We start from the raw sequence: 15,905 nt of genomic DNA, 5'->3' as shown, positions 1-15,905 counted from the left end.
TGTTCCCAAATGATGCAGTAAGCCTATTTGTTTTTTAAGGGCTCCAGGTGGACACTGCAAGCAACGACCATGAGTGGGAAAATTGTAAGTCTCGGGCATGGAGATATGGACAACCCCGGGTCACCATTCCTTTGCCCTCTTTCTGCTTCCCTCTCATAACATTTCAAGCCCTCAAGTGATCCTCTATGCGAACTTATCAGTGAGATATCCCCCCTCTCTTTTAGGGAATCATTGAAATCCAGCCGGATCAGATGCAGGTAGGAGAAAATACTTCAGTTGCTTTCCGAGCTCAGAACCACCACTGAGACAGTAACAGCCCCTCTCCGCTTCACCTGCAGACGGTGAACGCCATCCTGATCGTCATCATGGTCCCCATCGTGGATGCCGTGGTATATCCTCTGATCGCAAAGTGTGGTTTAAATTTCACGTAGGTGACCCTCGGCTTAGGGTCAGGGTTGAGGCTGTGTTCCCTCACCTCCCAGACCCCTGGTGGTAGGAATGTCTGGCTCTTCTCCCACGATTCCACGTGTCTGAGGGAGTTTTCCAAGAAATAATTTTGAATCAGATGTCTATGTGCTGACGTTTCTGAAAATTTGCCCTTAAAATAATAGTGCTTTAATGGCCATCTGCAGAAGCCTCTAATTAAGACTCCCTGGCATGTGCCGATGATAGAAATTTCAACTACGATACAGAGGAGTCTCTAGAAATTAAATGTCCAAATGCAAATGAGAAACTGTATTACGTTGATCCTCCTTCATCTTGGTCATGAATAAGAGCCAAAGAGCCCCTTGGAGGGACTTCCCTGGTGGTCCAGCGCTTACAACCTCGCACTTCCGCTACAGGGGCCACAAGTTCGATTCCTGGTTGGGGAACTAGGTTCCCTCAAGCCCTGTGGCACAGCCAAAAATAAGTAAAAGAAGATGTGTGCTTAATTTAAAAAATGAAAGAGAGACCCTTGGGGTCCATGTGTTTCGGGGGAGTTGGTTTTGTTGGGGGTGGGGGAGGAGAGCTCCCTGCGGGGCTGTGCCCTCAGCGCACTGGCGCACGGCCTCCTGAGAGCCGCCCTCTCACTCACCCCCAGCTCCTTGAAGAAGATGACAGTCGGCATGTTTCTGGCTTCCATGGCTTTCGTGGCGGCTGCCATCGTGCAGGTGGACATTGACGTGAGTTGCCTTCTGATTCTCCAGTGGCCTTTCCTGGTGGGTCGGGGGGCACGCCCTCCTCCAGGACTGAGACTGTGAGGGGGGCCAGGCAGGGACTGTCTGGTGAAGCAGGCCCTGGAGCTGTGGGCAGTGTGCCCTTTCAGTCAGCATGCCCTGCGGGTTCTTCTCCCTGCAGAGCACGTGGCCAGGATGCAGGGCCGAAAGGGCACACTCAGGAGAAAACTTAGATGGCCCTTATTTACATGGGGGCTTCCATTCAGAATACAGTTTTTATGATGGAGGGAAGGTTGTGGAACTTGTTGTTTTGCAATCTAAACTCCTAGGAGATCTGGTTAAAAGAGGTTGGTCACTCACACAGTCCTTCAAAAAGCTCATTAATGGGAAATTGTTAATGGGAAGACACCTTTTGTATTCTGACATTCCCAATATGGTTAGTTTCGCAGCTCATCCACATGTCAGTTGGGCTCAAAATGGGACTAAGGCTATTCATCTGAGATCAGGTCTTCGATAAAAGGTCTCTCTCTGTGTCTCTCGTACCCTCTCTGCTCTCCCCTCCTTTCCCCCTACTCCTTCACCCCATGTCTCTCACTCTCTGTCTCTCTCTCCATCTCTGTTTTTCTGTCTCTCCCTCCCTCCCTCCTCTCTGTTTAAATTTTTAATTGTGGTAATATATATAAAACATAAAATTTACCATCTTAACCATTTCTGCGTGTACAGTTTGGTAGCGCTAAGAACATCCGTATGGTTGTGACCTCAATCTCTAGAACTCTTTTCGTCTTGCAAAACTGAAACCCTGTACCCACTGAACAACAGCTCCTTGTTTTCCGTCTCTCCAGTCCCCCAGGCACGACCTTTCTTTTTTGTCTCCGTGAATCTGACTGTTCTCCGTATCTCACGGAAGTGGAGTCGTACAGTACTTGTCTTCTTGTGTCTGAGATGTCACTGAGCACGATGTCGTCAAGTTGTAGCACATGTCAGAGTTTCCTCCCTTCAGGCAGAAGAATAGTCTGTCACGTGGATCTAACACCTGTTGTTTTCCATTTACCTGTTGATGGACATTGGGTCATTCCACCTCGTGGCTGTTGTCAGTAATCCTGCCATAAACTTGGGTGTGCTCACCTTCTCTTGGACATGACTCACTTTATGGAAAACTATGGGGCTAAAATCGACATGGATTGCCTCAGTGACCCTGGGATTTGAGAGAAGACATGGTAGGGAAAAGGCAGGACTCCTGAGCAGAGTGTGAGGTAGGAGTCCATAAAGCGTTGTGAGGGGATCTTCAGAGCACCGTGTCCAGGGCTGAGGTCTGGGCTTCCAGAGTTATGAGCAGGGAGGCTGGCATCGGGGCCAAGAAGATCCCAGGCCCTACCACAGCCGCCTCGTGTAGGGGATGGTTGCTCTGACCCTTTGTGTACTGGGCTGCATAACCTGGGATCTTTTGACCAGGTTTAACTTGGAGGTGGCCAGGTAGGAGCTGGAGCAGCCTCTTGCTGACTGTTACCATGTTCTGGACGAGCGTCACTTTCTACGGGTGCCAGGAGACGTGGGAATGGAGGCCTCCTGGGCTTCATGGTGGATGCCTGGTGTGCCTCAGCCAACATGGCTGCCTCAGCCAGGGAGATAGGATCACAGTGCCAAGGTTAAGGTCATCGTCAACATGCACCAAGGACCTCAAGGCCACGTCTCTTTTCTTTTGTTCAGAAAACTCTGCCCGTCTTCCCCAAAGGAAATGAAGTCCAAATCAAAGTCCTGAATATAGGAAATAATAACATGACCGTGTCTTTTCCCGGAACGACAGTGACATGTGACCAGATGTCTCAAGTAAGTAGAAGTGAGCTTTCTTTTCCCTCTTCTGACCCGAGCTATAATAATAGGGTTTGGAGAGCCGATCTTCTGGGTTCTTGGAGCAATCCCAAGATGAGCCCCAAAGTGAAACGTCTTCATCTTTAATCTAATTCTGGCTTCACTCTGGACCAGTGTCTATGAATCACCCAGGGAACTTGTTAAAATGCAGATTCGTGACCAGTGGGTCTGAAATGCTGCATTTTTACAAGCTTTCTGGTGACAGTGCTTTTGCTGGTACATCGAACCACACTTTAAAGGGCAAGGTTCTGGGTCAGTGGTTCTCCACCAACGCCATTCTGGCCCCTCAGGGAACACTGGACAATCTCTGGAGACATTTGTTGTCACAACTGGGATTTTGCTGTTGGCATCTCCTATTAGAAGCTAGGAGCTTCCCAGGCGGTGCAGTGGTAAACAGGAGGTGCAAGAGATGCGGTTCCATCCCTGGGTCAGGAAGATCCCCTGCAGAAGGAAATGGCAACCCTCTCCAATATTCTTGCCTGGAGAATCCCATGGAAAGAGGGGCCTGGTAGACTAAGGTCCATAGGGTTGCAAAAAAGTTGGACGTGACTGAGTGACTAAACATGCACACACACACACACACACACACTCATAGAATCTAGAGATACTGACACGCCAGTCTGAGGCTGGAAAACCCTACTGTGGATGGATGGTCATGGGTCTCAATTAGAGCTTCTCTTCTCTGGAGAGCTTTGATAATTCTAACACTGGCATCCCAGCTCCTGAAGTTTAGATTTAACTGGTCTCATTGCTGTTCAGCCACCTGTTGAGGTCCTGTTGAGGACCACTCCCTTAGATCTCGCCAAACTAATAACTGTGCAGGAAGAAAGAGTGCTTGACTGCCAGTGCTTAGGAAAGGCCACTGTTGGTTTTCACCCAGGCTGTTGCTTTTCCTTGATGCGGCTCTTTGCCCAATGGTAGAAATAATTTCCATAGCGTTTATTATCATAAAATGGAAGTAAAATGCTGAATGAAAGTCATAGTTCTTGTGGTAATGCTAAACAACTTCAGACTAGAGTCCACAGGGGTGGGCTTGTGCAGAAGCTGAGATGAACCAATGCCAGCTCCCCCCAAAGCATTTTTGATGTGTATGAACGTGACCTGGAAATGTCAAATAGTATGGATGGCGGTGTCACTTAGTACAGAACAAGGCTCCGGTGTAAACTGTGACCCTTTCCCCCCATTATAGACAAACGGATTTATGACTTTCAACGTAGACAACCTAAGTATAAACGTTTCTTCTACTGGATCACCAGTCACTCCAGTAACTCATAACTTTGAGTCCGGCCATCGCCATACCCTTCTCGTCTGGGCCCCAAGTAACTACCAAGTGGTAAGTAGCTGGGCGTTCCCAGCCGACTCTGACTGTTTGTGTTGTTGGAGACATGGCTGTTTAGTGGTGTGACTTTGTTTTACCCCCATGTAGTATTGTATTAGATAATCCTCGATTCTTGCTTTTTCAAGGACATAGTCATCTGACTTCCAATAAAGGTTTGACTGGTGGATGGGAAGGGTTGATAGGAATTTGACAAATTTAAAAAAAAACTTCTGGGCACACTATGGTGTGTTTGAACACAAGTCGCACAGTAGCTGTGTGCATTCTCAAGAGACTTTTTGCGATAAAGTTTTAAATATACCTTTAATAGTATTCATTTTAGAAACTGGCACTGAGTAATTTGAACTCCAGGAGTTGGTGATGGACAGGGAGGCCTGGTGTGCTGCGATTCATGGGGTCACAAAGAGTCGGACATGACTGAGCGACTGAACTGAACTGAATTGGAAAATTAGAGCCGTCTCTGAAAAAAATAGTGACTGCATCAAGTAAAAGCAATAGAAATGCGTTAAAACAATTTCATGACAAAGTATGGACATCTAGATATTCCGTTCAGCATATAAAGAAGCTGTGAAGCTGTAGTTGACCTAGTGAAGGAGTTGTGGATATTCTGTGAGTTTTGGTGAGCTTCTACAAAACTGCGATACAGAATTAAGACTTGTTGGTAATGTGTGTAGTTAGGGGGCTGTTGAGAGGCTGGCCTTAAATTCTTAACAGAGCAGTGATCTATGGAACCACTAGAAAGCAAGCACTAAAAATTGTAAAGGCTTATGGAACTCTGCTCGATATTATGTGGCAGCCTGGATGGGAATGGAGTTTCGGGGAGAATGTATACATTTTTATGTGTGGCTAAGCCCCTTCACTGTTCACCCAAAACTATCACAACATCGTTAATTGACTATACCCCGATACAAAATGGCTTTCCAGGTGGCGCAGTGGTAAAGAACCCGCCTGTCAGTGCAGGAGACATAAGAGATGTGGGTTCGATCCCTGGGTTGGAAGAATCCCCTGGAGAAGGAAATGGCAACCCACTCTAGTATTCTTGCCTGGAGAATGCCATGGACAGAGGAGCCTGGTGGGCTACAGTCCGCAGGGTTGCAAAGAGTCAGACACGACTGAAGTGACTTAGCATGCACTCACAATATAAAATAAAAAAGTTTTTAAAAATTGTAAAGGCTCCTTTTAACTTCACATAAACCAAGGCTGAGTGGTGGAGACTGACTAATTTAATCACGGTGCCCTTAGCTCCTAGAATAAATACCCCCAGCACTCTCCTTCTCTAAAGCCTGAACTGTTCATTGGAAATTATTCTAAGGAGTTAGATTTGATAATGTTTTCTTTCTCAGGTAAAAGATGGCCTTAACCAGAAGCCAGAAAAAGGGAGAAATGGAATCAGGTATGTGTACTTCTTTAACACTTAAGTTATATCAGCTTTTTATGGAAGTAATGTGTACCCATGGTAAAATCCAGCTGTAACAAGGATATCAGATGAGAGTCTGGGGTTTCCCCCAAGAATGTGAGGCTGGTTCACTATTTTTTAAATCATAAAATCCATCATCTTAATCTACTAAAGAGGAAAATCCATATCATCAAATCAATTGATGCAGAAAAAAGATTTGATAAAATTCAGCATCCATTCATTTAACAACCCTCAGCAAACTAGGAGCTAAAGGGAAGTTCCTTATTCTGAAAAAGTACTGGACTTCCTTGATGGTCCAGCGGTTAAGAGTCCACCTGCCAGTGCAGGGGGCACAGGTTCAGTCCCTGGTCAGGGAAGATTTTACACGCCATGGGGCAACTAAGCTTGCTCCACAAGTACTGAGCCCACATACTGCAACTATGGAAGCCTGGGTACGCTAGAGCCCACGCTGCACAGCAAGAGAAGCCACCACAATGGGAAGCCCGTGGGCCGCAGAAGAGTAGCCCCCGCTCACCGCAACTAGAGAAAGCCCGTGCGCAGCAGCAAAGACCCAGCACAGCAAAATAAATAGAATGTAAAGAAATCCCAGCTAACGTTGCATTTAATGGCAGAAGTCTAAATGCTCCCCCTGCAAAATCAGGAACTAGGTCAGGTCGCCTACTCCATTCTTTTTCAAGATCCTTGCAGATGCTAGTGCCATGAGGCAAGAAAAATATGTAAGAGCATCTCGATTGGAAAGGAAGAAATAAAACTCTCTCTACACACAAAAGGCATGAATGTCTACATCACAAGTCCCATGGACTCGATAGCAAGAGCTTATAGACTCACTAAGTGAGTTTAGGAGGGTTACAGGATACAAGGCCAATGACAAATGTATTTGTATATACCAGCAATAAATTATTGGAAGCTATACCTGTTCAGTTCAGTTCAGTTCAGTCGCTCAGTCATGTCCGACTCTTTGCGACCCCATGAATTGCAGCACGCCAGGCCTCCCTGTCCATCACCAACTCCCAGAGTTTACTCAAACTCATGTCCATCGAGTCAGTGATGCCATCCAACCATCTCATCCTCTGTCATCCCCTTCTCCTCCTGCCCCCAATCCCTCCCAGCATCAGGGTCTTTTCCAATGAGTCAGCTCTTCACATGAGGTGGCCAAAGTACTGGAGTTTCAGCTTCAGCATCTTTCCTTCCAAAGAAATCCCAGGGCTGATCTCCATCAGAATGGACTGGTTGGATCTTCTTGCAGTCTAACAGACTCTCAAGAGTCTTCTCCAACACCACAGTTCAAAAGCATCAATTCTTCAGTGCTTGGCTTTCTTCACAGTCCAACTCTCACATCCATACATGGCTACTGGAAAAACCATAGCCTTGACTAGATGGACCTTAGTCGGCAAAGTAATGTCTCGGCTTTTATATTAAAAAGCATATTAGCTATCTAGATTGGTCATAACTTTTCTTCCAAGCAGTAAGCGTCTTTTAATTTCATGGCTACAATCACCATCTGCAGTGATTTTGGAGCCCCCAAAATAAAGTCTGACACTGTTTCCACTGTTTCCCCATCTATTTCCCATGAAGTGATGGGACCAGATGCCATGATCTTCGTTTTCTGAATGTTGAGCTTTAAACCAACTTTTTCACTCTCTTCTTTTACTTTCCTCAAGAGGCTTTTTAGTTCCTCTTCACTTTCTGCCATAAGGGTGGTGTCATCTGCATATCTGAGGTTATTGGTATTTCTCCCGGCAATCTTGATTCCAGCTTGTGCTTCTTCCAGCCCAGCGTTTCTCATGATGTACTCTGCATAGAAGTTAAATAAGCAGGGTGACAATATACAGCCTTGACGTACTCCTTTTCCTATTTGGAACCAGTCTGTTGTTCCATGTCCAGTTCTAACTGTTGCTTCCTGACCTGAATATAGGTTTCTCAGGAGGCAGGTCAGATGGTCTGATATTCCCTTCTCTTTCAGAATTTTCCACAGTTTATTGTGGTCCACACAGTCAAGGGCTTTGGCATAGTTAATAAAGCAGAAATAGATGTTTTTCTGGAACTCTCTTGCTTTTTCCATGATCCAGCAGATGTTGGCAATTTGATCTCTGGTTCCTCTACCTTTTCTAAAACCAGCTTGAACATCTGGAAGTTCACGGTTCACATACTGCTGAAGCCTGGCTTGCAGAATTTTGAGCATTACTTTACTAGCATGTGAGATGAGTGCAATTGTGCAGTAGTTTGAGCATTCTTTGGCAGTGCCTTTCTTTGGAATTGGAATGAAAACTGACCTTTTCCAGTCCTGTGGCCACTGCTGAGTGTTCCAAATTTACTGGCATATTGAGTGCAGCACTTTCACAGCATCATCTTTCAGGATTTGAAACAGCTCAACTGGAATTCCATCACCTCCACTAGCTTTGTTCGTAGTGATGCTTTCTAAGGCCCACTTGACTTCACATTCCAGGATGTTTGGCTCTAGGTGAGTGATCACACCATTGTGATTATCTGGGTCATGAAGATCTTTTTTGTGCAGTTCTTCTGTGTATTCTTGCCACCTCTTCTTAATATCTCCTGCTTCTTTTAGGTCCATACCATTTCTGTCCTTTATTGAGCCTATCTTTGCGTGAAATGTTCCCTTGGTATCTCTAATTTTCTTGAAGAGATCGCTAGTCTTTCCCAGTCTATTGTTTTCCTCTATTTCTTTGCATTGATCACTGAGGAAGGCTTTCTTATCTCTCCTTGCTATTCTTTGGAACTCTACATTCAGATGCTTATATCTTTCCTTTTCTCCTTTGCTTTTCGCCTCTCTTCCTTTCACAGCTATTTGTAAGGCCTCCCCAGACAGCCATTTTGCTTTTTTGCATTTCTTTTCCATGGGGATGATCTTTATCCTTGTCTCCTGTACAATGTCAGGAACCTCCGTCCATAGTTCATCAGGCACTCTGTCTATCAGATCTAGTCCCTTAAATCTATTTCTCCCTTCTATTGTATAATCATAAGGGATTTGATTTAGGTCATACCTGCATGGTCTAGTGGTTTCCCCCACTTTCTTCAATTTAAGTCTGAATTTGGCAACAAGGAGTTCATGATCTGAGCCACAGTCAGCTCCCAGTCTTGTTTTTGCTGACTGTATAGAGCTTCTCCATCTTTGGCTGCAAAGAATATAATCAATCTGATTTCAGTGTTGACCATCTGGTGATGTCCATGTGTAGAGTCTTCTCCTGTGTTATTGGAAGAGGGTGTTTGCTATGACCAGTGCATTCTCTTGGCAAAACTCTATTAGCCTTTGCCCTGCTTCATCCCGTATTGCCAGGCCAAATTTGCCTGTTACTCCAGGTGTTTCTTGACTTCCTACTTTTGCATTCCAGTCCCCTATAATGAAAAGGACATCTTTTTTGGGTGTTAGTTCTAAAAGGTCTTGTAGGTCTTCATAGAACCGTTCAACTTCAGCCTCTTCAGCATTACTGGTTGGGGCATAGGCTTGGATTACCATGATATTGAATGGTTTGCCTTGGAAACAAACAGAGATCATTCTGTCGTTTTTGAGACTGTATCCAAGTACTGCATTTTGGACTCTTTTGTTGACCATGATGGCTACTCCATTTCTTCTAAGGGATTCCTGCCATAAAGCCTATTTATTTTTAATTGAAGAGGAACAAATATCTCTGTCCCCCAGTTATTCTTTAAGGAACCAGTCCCATTTGTGTCATTTTCTCAGCTGGTTCCCACTGAGAAAACTTTGTAGCTTACATCCTGGTGCTCCTAAGAAGCCAAAGCCAAGGGTCCCTTAATGGGACATAGGATTTGCCCTAGTCAAAACTCTTAGAGTTCATTAGGTCTCGAGCCTCTGCTTTCCACACCCTTCAAAGAGCTCAGAATGTGTTTGCTGCTTATGCTTTACTATTTTCTGTGTGTATGTGAGAACATTCTTACTGGTATCTCGTACCAACCCTAAGACATAAGTCAGGCAGGCAATAGTACTCCAATGTTAGGGTAATGTTTTAAGTCTTATGTCTTATAATATACAAAGCCAGGCCCCAGACCCAAGGGTCTACTCCTAATTTCATGCTATTTCCACTGTCTGTGTTTCAAACGGTTCATCTTGGTCTTCTATAAAAGTGGCATTTCCAGTTTGGAGCAGAATTCACTCTGTTAGGCTCCGTCAGGTTCCGTTTTCTACTTGAATCACCTGTCAAATGACACCAAGTCAAATGCCTAAGGACTTCTGGACTTGAATTTCATTCATAAAAATGTTCCCTCAGTCCCTGGAATTTGACTGATATTCCTCATTGGCACAAACGTAGATGAAACTTGGCCGCCGTTGACAAAAAAATTAATAGTCCATCTGAAGAAGAAATAGAGAATTTTATTTGAGCCGATCTGAGAAGTATAACCCAGGAAGCACTCTTCCAAAAAACTCTTGAGACCTGCTCCACTTGTTAGAAGTCAGAGGTACTTCATTTATACAAAGGTACTTCAAAATATACATTTTTGAGACAAAAGATTATACATCAGAATGACACACTGACATTTTTGCATCAGGCTCACCAAAAACACAGGGGCCAGATCTGAATATGCAAAGCGAGCAGCAGGTAACCATGACCCCTTACTGAGTAAGGAAGCCATGTTATCTTCCAAGGACTCACATTACTGGCATCAGAGGAAACAAAATTAAAAAAGCATTGATCTCTGTGGTGCAGCCAGCATTCTCACCTTTGAGGAGGTCTGGTTAATGTATAATGAAGACACATGCCATTAGGGAGGGCTCAGTATGGGTAAGGAATATATTATGCCTCATTTTCTTGTCCTGCCTTGAAACATAAATTTTATTCCATCACCCTATATTTTATGGATGTGAAAGTTACATTGTTCTTTATGGTACTTAAGTATATACCATTATCACTTCCCATTCTCCAAATTGGATCATCTGTATACCTTCACTCATCTCTCTGTCAGAAAAGACCCACCAGTCTTATTTGGGGCAGCCCACTTCTCCTCCCTGGGGCAGTATAAGAATGTCAGAGTCTTCTCTAGCCTGGAACATTTGAGGAACTGGTCTCTAACCATTTGTTCCCCTGGTCACCACCTATATGGCCCTCTGGAGGAAATAACTCAACAGGTCCCATGGAAGCTTGGGCACAGGGGACACTGCAGAGACTAGAAACCTTGGGACCCAGCACCCAGTGCTCCTGGGCGTCCCATTCCCAGCCGTATCCCTACGGGATGCTGGTCACTGTTACTCTGTGATCTGCAGGCATAGGTCTCTACCGTCTAACGGGAATTCCTTAAAACTCTGCTTCCTGGGCTGGCCCAAGTCATCCTCTCCGCTCCTTGGAGCCCCTCCTTGCCTGAGGGTGCTCTTTAAAAAGCTAAAGGAAATAAATGGGCTTCTCTGACCCCCAAAAGAAGCCCCAGTTGGAGGCTGACCTTTAGGTACTCAGCAACTTCTGCTTTTGGTCGTTCACCGCTTTGGCTCTCTAGTTTCTGGAGTAAGAAGCCCAAAGACATGGCTGCCTTCTGGAAAGAGATCAGCACCTATTTCAACCCATACTTAACATCCCCAAATATCACTGAAATAGTTGCTAGTTACAAAGTAGTTAGAAGAGTTCCCAGCCTTTTACTGTGTTAAATAAATTCTTTTAGGTGTGTTCTAATGAGCAGGCAAGCAAAGACAAACCTAGACTTGGTTACTTTCTGTCTTTATACTCTAGAAGTCTTCTGCAAACATCTTAAATTCCTTCCAAAAGGAAACAGAGCCCAGCTTCAGGTGCAACATACTGTGACCTGGAGCAAATAGTCTGCTCACAAGATGGATGGTTTTCTGTTTCAGATTCGTTAATGCTTTTGGCGAGAGCTTCAGCGTCACAATGGATGGGGAAGTTTACAACAATGTCTCCAGTCACAATGCCAGCGAATATCTTTTTTTCTCTTCTGGCATGTAAGTGCCTGCAATGGCCACTTTGCTCTACAGTTCAAGGGTTTTGAGCCTTTTTCTTTAAATAGTACATTGAAGATTTCAATGCCAAGAATGTTAACCTATATTAACCATTTTTTTTTTTTTAGAAAGAGCTTCACAATAAACTCACCAGAGATTTCACAACAGTGTGAAAAACAGTTCAAAACATCCTACCTTGAATTTGGTAGTGCGTTTACCTATGTAATCACCAGAAAGGTTAGTGACTCATTGCACTGAATCAGACATGCCACTCAAACGTTATTGATGAGAGTCCTTGCAAACAGAACGTAGAAATGATTTAATGGATAATATAAGGGTCTGTATTTTAAACAAGTTTAGGATTAATTCAGTTCACCACTAATTATTTAGTTTATCATTGCCTTAAGTTCGCTGTTTAGAATAAAATTACACAGACTGACTTACTCTAAAAATTCACGTTGACCAGTATCTGATGCTTCCTCGTAGATGCTTAACATAGACTTTGGAAACTTTTAGTTCAAAGAGCTGGGACTGTTTACAACAAACCTGACTTCCAACCTACTCTCTCGTTGAAGAGGAAAAAGCTAGTGAACAGACTTTCGGGTCTCACCAAGGCCAACCCAGTCCTAGGAGAAAACACAGTGTTGCATGCTTACATTGACAAGGTGTACTTTCTGGACAGATCGTATGAGGTCACCCTGCAGGTCCAGGTGCAGTTGGCCGGGCTGTGCAGTTTGTATTCTGAAAGCAGTCTCGATTTTCATGTCTTCTTGTTTCTGCCTTCCTGGTACAGAGTGACGGTTGCCCTGAACCGAAGCTTTTCGGAGACATCTCCCCCAACACAGTCAGCATGGCTCTGCAGATTCCTCAGTACTTCCTCCTCACCTGTGGCGAGGTGGTTTTCTCCGTCACCGGCCTGGAGTTCTCCTATTCTCAGGTTTCTTGTCTATTGGCCTATACACCCCTCTCCTACAACCCTGCCTTCCAAAAATGCTGCTGGGACTTAAGAATAAGCTGGAGTAGCCATGTACTTACAGTGTAAAAGAAAACTCTAGAAATGTGGGTAGATTATGGTAGATTCTACTGAACATGGTTTTAGAGATTACCCAGTCTTATTTACTGAATAAGAATATTACTGTTTAGGGAATTCCCTGGCGATCCAGCGGTTAGGACTCCATGCTTTTTCAGCCAAGGGCACAGGTTCAACCCCTGGTTAGGAAACTGAGACCCCATAAGCCTCATGGTGAGGGCCCCCCCACCGGCCCCAAAAAAGGAATATTACTGTTTAGCATTATGAGTGTCCACCTACAGGTGTCCGAATTCCCAGTTATATGATAGGATTTGGGGTCCTAAGTAGGAAAAAGTCTATTAATGACCATTACCAGGGTCAAGATGCTCAATGGCTTCCATGTTCTCAAACAACCCCATCCGTAACAGCGTTCACACGCAGGTCCTCATTGTCGTTAAGGTTCACTTGAGGTCTCTTCGTAACTCCCAGTAAACCCCCCGATTAAGGTCTCACTCTTAACGCTTAAAAAATAGTTTTGCTTTTGTGAACGTTAGACTAATGAGGCACATTTTGCTGACACCTGAATTTAGAGCTTAGGTTCTGAACTGGTGTATCATAATACGATCAGAGCCGTCACAACCCCCACGTGCCTAGTCTTCACATTTTGCAGTAAAGACTGCAAATATGAGCTGGATGATCCTTTTCTGCAATGACCTCACAGTCTAGTTAAGGAGATGACTATAACACAGGTGGCAAGAGTTTGCTTGGCGAGAAGTTTTGGTGACTTGGCAGGAAAACCCTCCAAAGAGCAAGCTGACAGCACAGAGAGCACCCTCCGCTCAGGGTGAAGGAGACGCCAAGCTGGGTGGCTTTGCTTGAAGATTCTTCTATGGAGATAGAATCGGTTCATCTGTAGATTCGTCCGTTTCATGAGGATGATAACTCTGCAAGCATGCAGAGAGTGAAGAACGAAGGACTCTTGTGTGCTCATACAACATGAGCATTTGGGATGTCTCATCATCCAAGTGATAGTCCTTTTCGCATTTAAACCAACCCAGCTCTTAATGTGCCTTCTGGGGGGTCTTGTCGTTGAGTTAGGCGTGATCTCCTGCTCTGCGCTTGGCGTCTAAGTTGGGACTCACTCTGTCTCATTCCCTTCAGGCTCCTTCCAACATGAAGTCGGTACTTCAGGCAGGATGGCTGTTGACCGTGGCTGTCGGCAACATCATCGTGCTTATTGTGGCAGGAGCAGGCCAGTTCAGTGAACAGGTACGGATGCAAACACAGATCGCGTGTACCTCTGTCTTGTCTGTTGATGACCCTCCCTAGCCGTCTGTATATACACGTGGTCATCTCCGCCAGTGGCCAAATAACACCCTCAGACCCAGCCAGCCAGAGCAGTTCCCAGACACCCTCACGGCCAAGCATGTGCTCATTCTGCTTGTTTCTCCTTGGTGTTACGTGGCCGGAATATAACCAGATGTGACCACGTGCGGTTAACAGGCTGTGCTGAGCTGTCTATGCTCAGTCGCTCAGTCACGTCCAACTCTTTGCGACCCCACGGACTGTAGCCCACCAGCCGCTTCTGTCCATGGAGATTCTCCAGGCAAGAATACTGGAGTGGTTTGCCATGTCCTCCTCCAGGGGGTCTTCCCCATCCAGGGGTCAAACCCAGGGTCTCCTGCATTGCAGGCAGATTCTTTACTGTCTGAGCCACCAGGGAAGCCTGAGGTTAACATACCGACACCCTAATATCATTTACTAGCAAAGGAAACGTCTTTTCCTAGCTTCATTGAATGCAGCGTAATGGCCCCAAACCAAGCATGTTATCCAGAGAGTTTCATACCACCGAAAGTTAAAACCATTCTAAAGGTTGTCGTAATTTTTCCCATTTAAAATGAGGGCTTTTCTGGTTCTAGAACTCTATCCCTCAGCACTCAGCATCTCTGCCTCGTACGAGAGCTGTCCCTTAGCTCATCAGATTCATTACCAACCCCACCAAGACCCATCAGGGTCTATCCTGCCTGCTCATGACCTCACGGTATTGCCAAAGGGTAATTTACAACGTTTCAGCACGTTCTTTTTCCCTCAAGAGTACTGCCTGGTGTTCTCTTGGTCCAGCTTTTTGCCTTAATACTTGGGTTTTAGAGATTTTTTTTCCCATTTTCTTATGGGTGTCTGCACTCCAGAGCTGTTAGAAGAATGTTATCATTACACGTGGGCATTCAGGAAAAGCTGGCCATTCTGTATCTGCGGCCATAGCCTACCGATTTTCCCTACCAACTACATTTCCAACACCTTCGATCTGGTTGTTGAAAGACAAACTACCCGCAGTGTATACATGCATTCCCGTAACCTGTACTGTTTTTGTGTTTCTCCTGCTCCAACTCAAACTCTTCACAGTGGGCCGAGTACGTTTTGTTTGCGGCATTGCTTCTGGTTGTCTGCGTAATATTTGCCATCATGGCTCGATTCTATACGTACATCAACCCCGCAGAGGTTGAAGCTCAGTTTGATGAGGATGACAAGGAAGATGACCTGGAAAAGAGTAACCCATATGCCAAGCTGGACTTCGTCTCACAGACACAAATGTGAATGTCAGGAAGCAAGCGGAGCCGGGGCTGGGCCCAGGGTGTGCCCAGGGGTCTGTCCCATGGGGGCAGGACACTCTGTTGGGTGGCCTCTGATGGGGAAGACTTCAGAATTGTGGACCAAACCAAGACAGCTGCTTTCTCAGCAGCTGGCAATGAACCTGAAACTCCAAAAGAAGTCCTTTTGTTTGTTTGTTTGTTTTTAGAGAAGTCTTATTTAAAGCGTGCGTGTGCGCACGCACACACACACACACACAGTTTTATGAGTCCATACTCTGCCTTAACTCCTTTTCCTAACACACAGATAAAGTTATTTTGGACTAACTTGAATTTTTGAAATGGTGGCAAAGTTCCATACTGTGTGCATTCGCACACTCTGTGGAAACAATGTTAAAGGAGGCAAAAAGTGAATGGTTAGTCTTTTGAATGGTACGTATTCATAATAAGGGCCGGCTGGTATTAACTGATAACTCTACCTTCTGTTTTTAGTCCTGTTTTTCCATTCCCTACCTCTTTGTAAATTATGTATAACTTGAAAAACCACTCAGGTAAAGGCAAATCATGATTTTTGGAGTTTCAATGGTATGAAATAAACTCTCATTCTCAAGA

General features: G+C 45.0%; 1 protein-coding gene and 1 long non-coding RNA gene across 2 annotated transcripts in view; one reads left to right on the top strand and one right to left on the bottom strand.

Annotated features, from left to right (window-relative positions):
* The window catches only part of SLC15A1 (solute carrier family 15 member 1), a 49,580-nt gene extending 33,675 nt beyond the window's left edge, over nucleotides 1-15,905 (top strand). Inside the window, exons 12-23 of the mRNA XM_040267372.1 lie at nucleotides 40-84; nucleotides 225-257; nucleotides 339-427; nucleotides 1,082-1,163; nucleotides 2,865-2,984; nucleotides 4,216-4,359; nucleotides 5,706-5,755; nucleotides 11,592-11,699; nucleotides 11,825-11,933; nucleotides 12,490-12,633; nucleotides 13,867-13,974; nucleotides 15,109-15,905. Of these exons, the coding sequence (XP_040123306.1) occupies nucleotides 40-84; nucleotides 225-257; nucleotides 339-427; nucleotides 1,082-1,163; nucleotides 2,865-2,984; nucleotides 4,216-4,359; nucleotides 5,706-5,755; nucleotides 11,592-11,699; nucleotides 11,825-11,933; nucleotides 12,490-12,633; nucleotides 13,867-13,974; nucleotides 15,109-15,300 (1,224 nt within the window). The 3' untranslated portion in view covers nucleotides 15,301-15,905. The remainder of the gene's footprint in view (nucleotides 1-39; nucleotides 85-224; nucleotides 258-338; nucleotides 428-1,081; nucleotides 1,164-2,864; nucleotides 2,985-4,215; nucleotides 4,360-5,705; nucleotides 5,756-11,591; nucleotides 11,700-11,824; nucleotides 11,934-12,489; nucleotides 12,634-13,866; nucleotides 13,975-15,108) is intronic.
* Nucleotides 3,593-15,617, bottom strand: LOC120883329. Its single transcript, XR_005725739.1, has 3 exons — nucleotides 15,543-15,617; nucleotides 14,804-14,806; nucleotides 3,593-3,614 (listed from the first exon to the last, which is right to left on the bottom strand). It is a non-coding gene; the product is annotated as an uncharacterized LOC120883329 (long non-coding RNA).

Source organism: Oryx dammah, unplaced genomic scaffold (assembly GCF_014754425.2).
Source record: "Oryx dammah isolate SB20612 unplaced genomic scaffold, SCBI_Odam_1.1 HiC_scaffold_24, whole genome shotgun sequence".
NCBI lineage: Eukaryota > Metazoa > Chordata > Mammalia > Artiodactyla > Bovidae > Oryx > Oryx dammah.
The sequence above is the reverse complement of the archived record's forward strand: the minus strand, read 5'-3'. Positions and strand labels throughout refer to the sequence as shown.